The sequence below is a fragment of the Gambusia affinis genome, linkage group LG08 (genome assembly GCF_019740435.1).
Source record: "Gambusia affinis linkage group LG08, SWU_Gaff_1.0, whole genome shotgun sequence".
In the NCBI taxonomy this organism is placed as follows: domain Eukaryota; kingdom Metazoa; phylum Chordata; class Actinopteri; order Cyprinodontiformes; family Poeciliidae; genus Gambusia; species Gambusia affinis.
In genome coordinates, this window is record NC_057875.1 from 23,306,651 (window position 1) to 23,320,972 (window position 14,322).

A 14,322-nucleotide genomic window follows, 5' to 3' on the forward strand; every position below is an offset into this window, starting at 1 on the left:
CCCGGGCGGCTCCGCCTCTCATCCGAAGGGCAAGTTCGACACGGTTCCCAGAACTGGATGTTTTGCGTGTGTGCGCGTGTCAAAATGCTAGTGGGCCAAGCACACAGCTGGGAGCAAGACCCACCCGGGAGACGGGCCACGGAAACCCAAAACGATCGCTTAAAAGCTGGGTGTGGGTGCAGCGGGCAGGAACCGCAGGGCCCCGCCGAAGGAACACCTCTCGGCACCTGTTCCCGCTGGCTGGGCGGCGACAGGAAGCAACTCGGCTGCATGGAGATCTCAACACGGAAAGACAAATAAATCTCTTTTCGGTCTTTTTGTGATGTACTGTGCTATCATACAGTCTGATTTATTTATTGCATATATTGAAAACAGTAAGGCAATACAACAGAAAAGTCTTCAAAGCACCAAACAACAAAAACAAAACGTCTACAATGATGAAAAGAGATGTATAAAGTAATGTGAGAAATGCTAGACGATGAAAACGAATTCATCGTCCATTGTAGACTTTGGCTCCACATTTGTTTGTTATTTCAGTTCTCAATCTCAATCTATCCTGACCAAAGACTGTTCCGACAACCGATCAAATTGTACTTCACATAAATACAATAAATACCAAAAATAAAGCAGAGAAGCTGGATTTTGTGACTGGCCATGACCCTGAAAAAACCCTTAGGATTTCTTGAGGTTTTGTGCAATGGTATCCGCTGATGTAGTTTTAGCGTAATTACATGGACATTGTCTAGCTGAGAAGACATTGACAAACTTATGAAATGTAGAAAATATTTTCTGGCATAGCTCCATGTACCACAGCCATGCACATTTTCAGTTAGAGTTGTTTTAGATCTCGACCATACAGGAACAATTTTTCTCCTAAAACGGGTTGTTATCGAAAACACTTGGGTTCAGAAATGTTTCCTTCCGCAAGGAAACCCAGAGAGAGAATAGCCTCGTTCTGGTCTCCTCCTGACCTGTAGGTGGCGCTAAACATTAGGTGTAGGTGGCGCTAAATTTTCCATTGATTTGTCCGAGGTAATAGGTCAGGCTAGTCCAGGGGTGGGCACTCCAGGCCTCGAGAGCCAGTCTCCTGCAACTTTTAGATGTATCTCTACTACAACAAACCTGAGTCAAATAATGAGGTCATTAGCAGGACTCTGGAGAAAGTGACTGCACTCAGGAGGTGATTCAGTTGTTGGATTCAGGTGTGTTGGACCAGGGAGACGGCTAAGAGTTGCAGGACACCGGCCCTCCAGGGACAAGGGGTGCCCACCCCTGGGCTAGACTGCAGGCTAGCATGTTGGAGATTTCACAAAAAACTGTGTTTTTGTTGTCCAAATACACAAGAGTGAATATTTTACTCTGGAAAATGTAAAAAAAAAAAAAAAAACATTTAGGGGGCCCAAAACGCCATCTCCATGTAGACATAGAGCAAAAATTGTTAAAAACGTTTCTCTTAGCAAAAAAACTAACAAAAAAAAACTGTTCCGTGTGGACGGGATGCTAACCTGCTGAAACTAGCTAAAATGCTGTTTTGTGACTAGCTATTAGCATACCACTGCTAACAGCTAGCTTCACCAAACTTGTTGTGATATCACATCTTTTACTACACATACTTATAACAATTTTAAATTACTTTACTTCAAAAAATGCAAACTGTCCCTGTAATGTTTTCCTTTCATTCCTTCATTTTGACTTTCAGGCCATTTCAGCCTTTGGCTCACCACATAAAACATCATGCATGCTCTAAAGTTTTTTTTCCTTTTCGTTCTAGCAACAGCTCAGATGTAAGTCACATTCATGGCACTGTTTCAAAAATACTGCTTAAATCCACCTTGACGTTTTCGTATTCATCTAATTTTTGGCAGAGAGACGCTAATACTGCTAAAATAAGTTATCAGTGTTACAGCTAATTCAGATTGTGAGCAGAAGTTTTAACACATCTGCATAGGACAAGTCGAAAACAAACATTTAGACGTTGACTAATTCTAACGTCTGTCATCGTCTTCTGAATCCAATCAGAGATTTTTTTATTTATTTTTTTCCTCCTTCATCTACCAGCTGAACAGCTTGAGGAAGTTTTGGAAACCGTCCTCTCCCAGGAAATCGAAGGAACCCTGAGAGGAGCCGAGGTGGACGAGCAGGAGGACGATCAGGACGATGGCCAGCAGAGGGATCAGCAGGTTCCAGCCGGCGGCCAGGATGTTGTACCACTTGGCTTTGTCTGAGCACTCCTGAGCCAGCTGCAGGTTCCCGAGAGTCTTCTGGTCCCGGGCCTGAACAAACACAAGCATATCAGATTTAGTGCCTCGCAAATACTCCTTAACATATATATATATATTTACTCACACTTTACCACAACACAGCCACAAATATCTTTGGGATGTGTTGAGGTTTTATATGACAGACCAACACAAAGCAATGCATTACTATGAAGTGGAACAGAATATATTTTTCACCTAAAAATCTGAAAACGGTAACTTAAAGCCTCCATGGACTAAGACTTTGTAGACCAACTTTGGCTCGGACTCCAGTGCGGACTTTGGGCTGAATTTACTCTGATCTAAGTTATTCCATTACAGCCCTTTCTGTCTGTTTCTGTGGCTGTCCTGCAGGAAGGTGGACCTCCGCCCCAGTCTCCACTCTTTTGTAGCCGCTTACATGTTTTCTTACAGGATTGTCATTTGTTTATCTTCATCCATCTCCCCACCTTCACAGTCTGTGTTAAAGAAAAAGCATCCCCACAGCAAGCAGCGTCCACCACCATGTCTCAAGGTGAAGATGATGCGTTCAGGGTCTTGTGCTGTGTTCACCTTTTGCCCCAGCAGGTTTAACCTAGATTCCAACTGACTTGAGAATCTTCTTCCACACGTTAGCTGCGTCTGCTAAATGCCACGTGACTTCTTTTGTTATTTTTAACATTAGTGTGAGCCATTCTATAAAGGCCAGATCTGTGGAGGGCCTGACAGTTTCTGCCACCTGACCGTTGGATCTCTGCACCTCCTCCAGAGCCACCATGGACATTATGGGTGTTTTCAAACCTGATAGTCTGGCAGACTCAGTTTGATTGGGGACCAAAATTGCAACATTTGTTACATTTTCAGCTGGAGGGATCACTTTCACATTGAAATGTGTAAAAAGAGAAAAAAAACTACTTGAAAAACCTGTTCACCTTCTTGCCTGTGGTGGCGCTGCACCAAGTACTACTGAATGAATCAACACAATAGACACTGAACGCAACTTCCTTCTACACAAATTGTAAACAAAAATAGGATAGCATCAGATTTTAGAGATTGTAGGATTTCTTTCTTGTCTTTGGCAAAAGACCGTGATCCATTTCTCCTGATAGCGCTAGACTGAAGCATTTGTTTCTGATGTTTTTTCCCAGAATGCCCTTGTTATGGAGAGTTTCCTGCTTTTGGAGCGGTCTCCGGTCCACTTGGCGTTCACATATGCATTTGACATTCATTTCAGCCAAACCCAGACCTAGATCTGTAGGTGGACAAGAGTTAGCTTGTTTTGGTCGGCATCAGAGTTCGATTGCGCGCTCACACCTCCCCAAACCAACCGGACCTTCTGGCTAACAAACCAGAATTCAACTAAAGAGAGCAGAGCAAGGCTGCTTCTCTGATTAACGCCTACCAGATTCAGCAAATGTTTTGGTGTTTTTCCAGTTGTTCATACGCTTGTATTTTTCTTTCTACAATGGTTTTCCTCCATAATGGCTGGATTTATGGATGGCCCAACCAATAGTTGTCATATTTTTAAATTCTTCCACCTGAGCTGTGGTTCTCTGCAGCTCCTCAGAGGTCGGGATACTATTTTACAACTTATATCTGCTTAAAACATCTTCACAACTCTATGCCTGATCAGTCTTGTGTGTCCCTAACGTTCTCTATCAAACTCCGATCCCTTTACAGAGCAGAAGTTATTTAGGGGTGAAGGAGTAAAGGAAGCTGAATATGAACATCCAAAGGGAATTTTTAGGACTTTTTTTTGTAAAGAAAAGTGTTTGAATTTGACAATTTCCTTCCAGTTGACAATTATGCACTACTTCGAGTTGCTTGATTACATGGTATGTAGTTATAATTGGACGAAATGGGGGAGAAAAATAAGCAAAGAGTCATGTGACCTTTGTGTCTCCTCTAGGACTCATCAGAGCGCAGAGTTACTGAACCTCTCCACCAGCACTCTCTAATTTCTTGACAGTACTTGCCCATTAAGGAGATGCCAATTATGCCATTTTTAACTCCCCACTTTGTGAGATACTGTCTTTAATTCCCGTGCTGAGCCAATCACAAGCCTGGGGTTCAAAACTATGCAGACAGAGGGGGAAGAAGCAAAGTGACATGTGGTTTACACACCCTTCTGTGGTAAGCTTAGCAGAAACCTAAAAAAAAAAAAATAAAAGATTCAGGTACAGAACATGGTTTTTGTCGGTAAAACATCTGCCTGACTCCATTCCTGTGGTGTAAGGCATTCCAGGTTTCCAGACAAGGACATTCTAGATGCTGTGCAGCCAAATGTGTTTTGTTGCATTGTGTGTGATTCAAAAGAGTACAAAATACCACAACTCTGGGAATCTAAATATATTTATAGACATTTTAAATGCTTATTGCCCTCAAGTCGACATTTGCACAAACAAAATGGTTCTTGAGGTTGGCTAACAGAGGACGGCCATGTCCTGGACTGCTGGCCTGGATTATTTTTATCCGGCTCTATTTCCCAGCGTGGCATTGGGAATATAACGCCTACTAACGCATCCAACTGTCTATCTAATATGGCCAACTTCAAGAAATTAAACAAGGAATGCTGAATTGTTCTCATCAAATGTCATCGATTAGCAAACTGTCTTCTTATCTTCTCGAGTTTGCTTTCACTCTCATCTCCAACCATTGATCATTTTCAGGGTTTTTCTCATTAGTTAAAGGTAATTTAGATCGAAAGTCAAAGGCAGGGGCCACTTAGTACAAGTTTGTGAAGCTAAACCTAACTTCATGACCTCAAACTGCTCTGGGTGTTGAATTGGTTGTTTTTTGTTTTTGTTTTTTTACTCTGGGTGCCATTTTAAGCCTCGTCTCATTTGAACGCCTCCTCAAAACGGTTCAAATTTCAAGTGAATTCAAGAAAAAAAGGACCTGAGCTCACCTTGATGGAGTAGATGAGTGCCATGAAGCCCAGGCAGCAGAAGTTGACATAAAAGGTGTTGCAGAGCGACCAGAGCAGGTAGTCCCGGGGAGGGTTCTTCCCCGCGTTGCCCATGTTCACCACGGTGGAACCCGCCGGCTTGCGGGCCGACTTGCAGTTTGTGAGTGGGGTGCAGTCGGATGGAAAGTTGTAGGAATGATTATCCATGTTGAAGAAACTCTGGTTGCGACCGAACGGTTGACTTAGTGAATGGCGAGCCTCTCTCTCTGTTTGGAAGTGGTCCCCCCCACCACCACCCGGTCTGGGAGGCTTTTAAGGGCCCAAGAAAAGGGAGGCGGCTGGGAGAAGACGCCTGGGCAGGGTCCTTTAATACACAGCAGGTCTGTCATTATGTGGCCGGGCCTAAAGGAGACTGAAATAGAGACAGAAAGACGAAAGAGGACAAAACTTTATACGAGAGCAGTGCACAGTCCTCCATTAGTTGGTCCCTAATTTCAGTTTTCTTGAAGGTCTTTTTTCCGAGCTGCTGTGTGTAGGAACAGGGCGGTATAAGAAAACAAAAAAAAAAGATGCAAGATAGATTGTAAGCCTGAAGCTGAAAATAGTTTTAAAAAGGAAAAACACAGCTGCAACCAGATCCTCAGGTCCCCCAAATTATTACTGGTTGCTTAATAACCTGATTCCTTTATGACTTTCTTCAATTCGTATGACTTGGGTCGGATGAGTTGGGAATCCTTCAATAAGCTTCTCACAGTAGTTTGCTGAAACTTTGGACCATTACCCCAAATGAAACTGATGTAACTGAGTCCGTTTTTTGATTTGCACTGTTCACACAAACCCACATGTTTTCAATGGGATTTAATATCAAGACTCTAAAATGTTTACTTCGTTGTCACGTTGTAGATAATTTGAAGGTATCCTAAATGTCACTGTCCAAAACGTAGCGTCCTGGCTGACATCTTGAACTGTTGCTTCAATACTTGACCCATGTTATCTTGTGAAGTACACCAGTCCCTCATGTTGCTATTTGTATAGCACATTTCAGGAACAAGGCAGTTCAAAGTGCTTTTCATCATAAAAACACAAGAATAAATGTCATCAAAACATTATACAGTCACCAATTTGTGACACCAGTAGCAGACGTTACATTTTGCCGAAGTCCGATCATCAAAATCGCCAAAACGTATCATATGTGTTGGTCAACGCTCCAGTGATGCCTCATTGTCGGGGTGGTCTCACACTTTTAATCTTCCCCCTTTACAATTCAAATGGATCAAAAGAATGACGAAAAGACTCAAACAATTAGCAACCCATGAAAACATATGATGTTTTTGTTTTTCTTAAGCCTGATTATTCCTAAATCAGAAATCCAGCTATTTGCATTTGGTCTCGTTTGACATTAGGATGCATTTACAAATGAACAATTTTCTTGTCCAGGCTAAAAAGAATGCTGTTGCTTTAAAAATGGGTTTTAAGCCTCACCGGCTGCTGGCTTACTGGGTAGTCAACTGGAATTAAGAGGGAAGAAGTAAAACATGTGATTGTGCTACGAATGGACACAAGGAGAGTAAGTATAAACGTTTGTTTAAATGTTCAGGTTAGTTCTGTTTGCTTCGGAGTGAACCTGAACTTGTTGCTGCACAACACTGTTTCTTTGTCAAAGAGAATATTGCTGTTTATAAAGCAAAAAATGAGCCTTTAAAGTTTTTTTTTGTTTGTTTCTCAATAAGGGAATGAAGGCGATTATTTAAAGGGCCTTCATTAAGGGCCCTTTCAATAAGTTAAGGAATCCCCGTCCTTTGTAAAGTCAGCAAGACTAGGTTGGCCAGCAGAGGGAGCCATACCCCTCTTTCTGTCATTGTCACGTTATCCAGATAAACTCTTCCTTCGGAACGTTATTTCACTTCTTCTTTTGTGACTGATTTTTTCCCAGCAGTAAAGTAAGAATAAAACATACAATACATTTAAAAGATGACCAATTTCTAGGCTCTGTAGGAGGGTATTTTAGTTGGTGGCAATTTATCGATCTGTATCAGCTGATTATATAGCTAAAAAGACAACCTATATATGCTGCCACAGGTTATTTGCTTTCCTTTAGAAGAAGATATATAAAATAAAAAAAAAAAATAAAAATAATAATAATTAAAAAAAAAAAAAGCTAGCAGAGGATGGTTTCGATCCATCGACCTCTGGGTTATGGGCCCAGCACGCTTCCGCTGCGCCACTCTGCTTCCGCCGTAGAAAATTCGAAATATCTATAATATACATCATCCGCCTGAAGCGTGTCTGAGTTTGTATTTCTAGATAGATTATGAGATGATACTCTAGCAGTCTGTGTGGAAATTCTCAAAGCATAAAATACAGCCATAAAGTTAGCTTACACGATATATTCCACAGATATTCTCTCGGGATTTGGCGAGGAGGTTTCACACTCCTCACCCACTCTTGACGACGTGAGCCAACGGAAACTTGACGTCGCACTTAGGATGGCCCATCATTAAATTATATAGAAGTGCAACGTTGTGTGAGTGTTGTGTGCGTGTGTGTATGTCTACGATGTTGGTCATAATAATAGTAATAATAAAAACAACATTTAATATCGACTTTATTTATTCTTTGTAGTCTTTGTTTCATGACAGCCAATTTAGTCAATTTCTATGAGAAAATATGTAAAATAAAGCAAGTTTGTTTGACACTTCCTGTTTCTATAACATCCGCAGAGCTAGAAAAACTAAACAAAAACTAGATGTCGATGACATATTTGGTTGTTGAAAGAGTGAAGTATACGTTGAAACACAAACCCGTTAGAACTGACAGACAATGTAAGCATTCAGGAAGCATTCCTTTGTCACTTCCCAGAAGCCGTTCCTTGACACCGTGGTGCAGCCTACATCCTGGACAGACGCATCTGGCTGCCCGGCTCCCCATTTGGCAAAGGTCAGAGGTCGATTATTTGCATCTAGAGTGAAATTTCCCTGTGATTTTTTCGTGTTGACGTTGATCCAGACGCTTTTGTATGCGATGCTGAACACTTCAGTCAGTGCGTTGTTTTCCTCTTCGCCCTGAGGTAGAGCCAACTCCAACCCTCGCTGGGAGCAGAACTTCACTGCCTTCTCGAAAGGTTCTCTCTCCGTGTTGGACACAAAGTATTTCTCGCCGACCTTTCGAACGAAGCTGTAAGTTACAGCTAAAGGAAAGAAACACATTTTTTTTTAAGTTTTAACCTCAAAAGGCCAAAGGATGAAACAAATGAAACAGGAGCAAGAGTATTTTATTGAAAACACTTAAATTTAAATAGGCTGCTCATCCTCTGATTAAACATTTTAAGACTACAGCCCTTTTTATTCTTGAGTTATTTTAATATAAATGGCTTAATGTATGACTTGATTCAATTTAATGAGCACTAGTGAAATCAACACTGCTCCAAAATGCATTACAGTAGATCTTAATAGTGACACTTACCCAGCTCTAACTTGGTCAGTTGCTGCTGTATGTCAGGACAAGTGCAGCTAACACCTAGATCAAAATAGATTACAGTTCTTTTTATTTGACCTCTCAAAAGGTAATAAAACAGTTGAGAAAATGATGATTTTTCTGTGTTTTTATATATATTTTACTAAGAGGTAGATGGCTGAAATTAATTTATATTTATTATTAATGAACAGAAAAATCTCCATTGGCACTTCAGCGATCAAACTCTGCATCAGAATCATGTTGAGACTCTGACTGGGCCACTCCAAAATATTGAGATTTTTTTTTAATCCAATCAGGAGAAATATTTTTCCGTAGCTAAAATATTACTTCTAAGTCTGACAGGTAGTTTATACAGTCTGGGCATTTTCTGGTGTATTTGATATCTTCTTGTGGAAGGCGTTCCTAGCACAAAGAATTAAAAAGCAGACTGCAAAACAAAGCAAAAATGTGTGAAACCTGGCTCTCCAGGTGGTCCTTGTGCTCCGGCCGGGCCCGTTTTCCCAGGTGGTCCATGTGGTCCAGCTGGTCCCGGTGGTCCTTGAAATGGACCGTACAAATAAAACAAAACAAAAATAACACAACTAGCATCATTATCGCCAACAAGCAGTAAGGGGAAATATTGGTCAGCTTCTCCAGCCATTCAAGCAGCAATATTTACAGACTTTAATTCAAATTCAAACCTACTTTATGGATCCCAAAGGGAAATTAAACTAAATGTGATTTTGTCTCGAGTGAAAACATTTCTAATAAAGACAGTTGCCTTACCCTACCAAATGGCACTTGGACATTTTGGGCCGCCGTTTCGAACCCAGATTTGTTGAGCTTAGAACCGTCTCAACAAGTTCTAGTAACTTACGGTTTATGACGATATGAGCCTTGGCCTGTTTCATACCTATTACAGACACTCCAGGCGCTCCTGGTGGTCCTGCTGGTCCTGGTGGTCCGTCCCATCCTGTCTTTCCTGTGGGTCCTGGCAGTCCATCAATTCCTGGTGGCCCTATTGGACCTGTTGATCCAGGTGGCCCCGGTAGGCCGGGTTGTCCCGCTGGTCCTGGGTCAAAAACAACAGGAAAACAAAAAGCAGGGGGGGAAAAAAGGACACGACAGAGTAAAACTTGGGTTATTTGAAGAACACAGGATTACAACAGCCAGGCATTCACTGGTAAAAAAAAAACTTTATAGATGTCACCAGAAAAACAAAACGTACCTAGGAGAGATCTTCCAGGTGGTCCTGGTTTTCCTTCCGGTCCTTGTGGTCCCATTAAACCAACTGGTCCTCTTGCTCCAGGTGGTCCGACTGGTCCACGAAGTCCTGCCAGTCCAGGTTTTCCAGGAAGTCCTGGTAGTCCTGAATGGGGATAAATGGGGAGGAAAAACAACTGAACAAAAAACCCTAAAATGAATTAACACTTTATACGTCTACAAAATGCTTCAGATGCACTGCCCCCATTATTCTTTCTAAATTGGTATATATATTTTTTTGCTCCTTTGAGAAAATATCTGTTCAATTCGAACAAAGAACATGGATATAGTAATGCCGCTGTGGGATTATTACTTAGCCGTCAAGATGCAGATGGAAGAAGGTTTCTACGCTCGGGCAGCGCAATTTAATGTTTCCCTCAGGAAGATTGTCCTTTTTCTTTTACATTTATTAGATTCCCTTTAAGCACACAAACTGTAATAAAATAACCATCTAGTGAGATGCACTGCACTGTGCACTGTCAAATGAACCAAACAGAACCATCTATTTCCCTCCTCACCTGTGGTGGCGCTGCACCAAGAACCACTGATTTTAGACAAGTTTGCAAATGGCTGCGTCGTTTCTACTTACAGTCTTCTTTGTACAGTAGAGACGAGGGTGAAGTTCAGAAACTGTTGGTCATGGTGGTAAAATGTGTCATTACCACATCCTGCTCCCAAACCAATCTGGAAGATTTTCTGACTCATCATTCTGTGCAAAGAACCTCCCAATAACATGGAAGAAGGAGTTTTCTCTTCCTTTTTTTTTCTTTCTAAAGTATTTTGAATGCCTTCTTGACAAAGTGACATAAATTTTTATCTACAATTCTGTATTTTCTGACTTATTTTACAGACGTGGTCTTTAGAAGGAAGGTTTTGCCATTCACCTGGAAGTCCCATCGGCCCTGGTACGGAAATACAGTTGCACGGAGGAAAACATGGATACTGACAATAGCCGACGTCTGTCACCAACAAAACGACGGCAAATAAGACGGGGAGCCTCATCTTGTCTGGAAGAGCTGAAATGGACGTAAAACACAGCTCAGACTTCAAGCGTGCATCAACGTGTACGTCTCATGTTATTTTCTGACAACTAAAACCTGAAAACTCATTTTGCCGTTATTGAGAACAAAGCGAGCCACGCGCTAATATCTTACCAAGAGCCCAAAATATGAACCTGCTTTACATTTTAGCAGCAATATACAACACAGTTGTTGTGATGTGTGTTGATTTTTCGATGATTATTCATCATTGAAAAAATAATGAATAATAAAACCACAGTAAAAACACATAGAAATCAGAATAAAAGAACTTACTGTGTCAGATATGCTGCCACCCAGTCCCTCCAAAGAATAATGACTAAGATAAAGAGCTGATGTAAAGACGGAAGACGCAAAGAAAAAAAAATGGTGATCTCACTCTGTGGGACTTTTTCTACCATTTTCACCTTCTTCTTTTTTTTTGTTTGTGGGTGGGTGAAGTCATGCTCTATATTTTCTAATTGTAGCAAGAGAGAGAGAGAGAGAAATTCTTATCATTATCTGGCTATTTAAGGTGCTTGTCTATTTGATCTCTTTTGTGTTTCAGTTCAGTTTTTGTTTCAGTTTAGAATTTCTTCCTTTTTTGGGGGATACTTATTGTTGATCAAAAGTATTTTCTTTGTGTTGGGTTTTGTTGAAGGAAGGGGAGTTTTTATTGTCTAGCCCACTGGCTTGTTTTAAACAACAAAAGGGCCAATGCTGTTCCTGGGTCCCAAGCTGTTTTATTTGGATGGAGGAGACTCATGGAAGGGGAGTTTTTCTTTCCTTTGCTGTATCACCAGGGGGTTTTATGTGAGTGTGTTTTTGCTGGTGCATTTAGTTGTGTTTGTGTTTTCTTTATGATTATTCCTCCCCCTTACAGTCCAACTTTATGTAATGGGTTTTAACTATGTCTCTCAGATATAAGGTCCCCAGGGCCAGCAGAGACTTTTACTTTTAATGTCGTCATTTTTGTATAATAAAATAAACTGACTATCTTTGTCCAAAGGAAGTTGTGAACCAATAAACCGTATTTAATTTGCAACAGTGCCTCTGAAAAGTTTTACAAACTTATCTGTGTGATCTGGTAAAAGGAGGATTCAAGGTTCTCCACACATAGCAGAAACTGTACCCAAGGTCACATACTGTTCCATTTTTGTTGATTTTCTAATTTGGTAAATGCAAAACACAGCGAGAAAAACTTTCAGCAAAGGGCGCGGAACACGCAAGCCCAGAAAAGACCCCGAAATGCAGCTTTCAAATGGTTATTTAATCGATTAAATAACAAGAAAACAAAGTGGACTTCATGGCTACTTGTCTATTTTTATTGCATTCCCATTTTGTATCAAATACCTTCAATTTTATAAACATATATACTATGTAAAAATTAAGGTACACAAAGTAGTTTCAGATAGATATAAAACTACTTTGTCACCTTTACCACCAGGGGGACCCATCAGCTCTCTGTGGCTCATGGGAACCAACAGGCAGAAAATACAGAGGAGAAAACAAATCCTCTTCCTCTCAACATACCGTTGGATCCTGTGGGAAAAAAGTAGGTTAATTTTTCTTACTTTCTTTCAATATGTTTTTTTTAAAAATAAATCAACCTTCATACTTGATAAATTCACCTAACAATAATATAATTGACTAATTAAACTAGAAGTTTGCAGTAAATTACATTCTGTTTCTCGTTCACAAGACTGAGGTCAGAGAGGCTAGAAAGTGTTGCAGAACCACCAGCGAAAGAGATTCTGTTTGGGATCTCTTCAGTCATATTTAGCAAAACGTACAACTATTCCATGTTTTAAACATGCACAAACATGATCTCAATCAAAAACTGCACAATGATTAAAGGATATTATTAGTTGTTTTTTTGCAGTTCGGCATATTACTCTGCCAGGTTTTCCTGAGGTTGGGATGGGAACAGTATTGGCGAAGCGGAACCTTTCTTTGGGAGGCGTTTCTTTCGGGTTGGTTTGCCTCAAACGCGACAGTGTGACACCGGTGAGAAACACCCGTGGGGGTGCTGAGGTTTTCTCACGCTAAGAGAGACGCAGTGGCATTGTTGTGGGGAAATTAAGAAAGCATGAACGGAGTTTCATTTCAAGGCGCGTTCAAATCGTTTAGTGTGGCTTATATCACACTTGTTCTTGTACACAGAAGTGAACTTTATGTAGACATGCAGCGGCTAAGATATTAACTGGAGTTTAAGAAAATGAAACAAGTTACATACATTTCATTTTGGCTGACTTTAATTAAAGGAAATTCTGCAGTTAATAGCAGTACTAAATGATCAACAAAATTAATTTAAATCTGATTAAAAATCAATATGATTTTATTTAAAGGGGCAGCATTATGTGTTTTCCATGACATAGTTCTATTATATAGTACAGTCAAGTAACAATGACCATTTCACTTGTTATAAAAATGTTATATAAACCAAATATGACTTAAAAGAAATTAGATTTTGTAATTTCATACATTTTGGGCCACTGTCTCTTTAAAAATTCCTGCTCTTTTTGAAACTCCACCTTCAGGAAGTCATCACAACATGCCTCCTCTATTAACTGTTTAATAACATTTTTACCAGTGTTGCTCTGAGAAGTGGCTCCTTTAATGAGCTCAGCAGATGCTCAGTTTAACCATCTGCTTATTGCCGCTGGCTAGTCTGAAGGAGCTGAGTTGGGGGAGAATGAGGAAAAATGTTAAAGTGTTAGCATTATCAGAAGGGAGGCCTGGACTTCCCTCTCCCCAGCCACTTGTTCCAGCTCTTTGGAGGAATCCCAAGGCGTTCCCAGGCCAGCCGAGAGACATAGTCCCTCCAGTGTGTCCTGGGGCTTCCTCCTCCCGGTGGGACGTGCCCAGAACAGCTCACCATGGAGGCGTCCAGGAGGCATCCTGACCAGATGCCCGAGCCACCTCAACTGGCCCCTCTCGACGTGAAGGCGCAGCGGCTCTACTCTGAGTCCCTCCCGGATGACTGAGCTTCTCACCCTATCTTTAAGGGAGAGCCCAGACACCCTACGGAGAAAACCCATTTCGACTGCTTGTATCTGCGATCTCTTTCTTTCGATCATGACCCAAAGCTCATGACCATAGATGAGGGTGGGAACGTAGATCAACCAGTGAATCGAGAGCTTCGCTTGACGGCAGACGCTGCGCCAATCTGCCTGTTGATCTCCTGCTCCCTTCTTCCCTCATTCGTGAACAAGATCCCGAGATACTTGAACTCCTCCACTTGGGGCAGGACACCCCCCCTGACCCGGAGAAGGCACTCTACCCTTTTCTGGCTTAGGACCATGGCCTCAAATTTGGAGGCACTGATCCTCATCCCGGCCTCTTCAAACTCAGCTGCGAACCGCTTCAGAGAGAGCTGCAGATCATGACCTGTTGAAGCCAATAGTACCACATCATCCACAAAAAGCAGAGATGCGATCCTATG

At 41.4% G+C, this 14,322-nt stretch overlaps 2 protein-coding genes across 3 annotated transcripts; both read right to left on the reverse strand.

Annotated features, from left to right (window-relative positions):
• Nucleotides 1-325: 325 nt before the first annotated feature.
• Nucleotides 326-5,554, reverse strand: LOC122835944 (interferon-induced transmembrane protein 5-like). The gene is made up of 2 exons (XM_044125449.1): nucleotides 5,146-5,554; nucleotides 326-2,273 (listed from the first exon to the last, which is right to left on the reverse strand). Exons 1-2 carry the CDS (start codon nucleotides 5,350-5,352, stop codon nucleotides 2,052-2,054), a joined length of 429 nt encoding a protein of 142 aa, XP_043981384.1. The 5' UTR covers nucleotides 5,353-5,554; the 3' UTR covers nucleotides 326-2,051.
• Nucleotides 5,555-7,733: 2,179 nt separating this feature from the next.
• On the reverse strand, nucleotides 7,734-11,565 carry LOC122835932 (collectin-12-like). 2 transcript variants are annotated; one of them, XM_044125430.1, is made up of 7 exons: nucleotides 11,175-11,565; nucleotides 10,746-10,877; nucleotides 9,827-9,967; nucleotides 9,512-9,670; nucleotides 9,076-9,156; nucleotides 8,608-8,661; nucleotides 7,734-8,332 (listed from the first exon to the last, which is right to left on the reverse strand). In XM_044125430.1, the coding sequence occupies exons 2-7, from the start codon at nucleotides 10,861-10,863 to the stop codon at nucleotides 7,950-7,952; spliced, it is 936 nt and encodes a 311-aa protein (XP_043981365.1). In that variant the 5' UTR covers nucleotides 10,864-10,877; nucleotides 11,175-11,565; the 3' UTR covers nucleotides 7,734-7,949. The 2 variants fall into 2 exon arrangements, with proteins under 2 accessions (XP_043981365.1, XP_043981364.1); XM_044125429.1 differs by lacking the exon at nucleotides 11,175-11,565 and having other exon boundaries at nucleotides 9,827-9,958; nucleotides 10,746-11,143.
• Nucleotides 11,566-14,322: the final 2,757 nt, after the last annotated feature.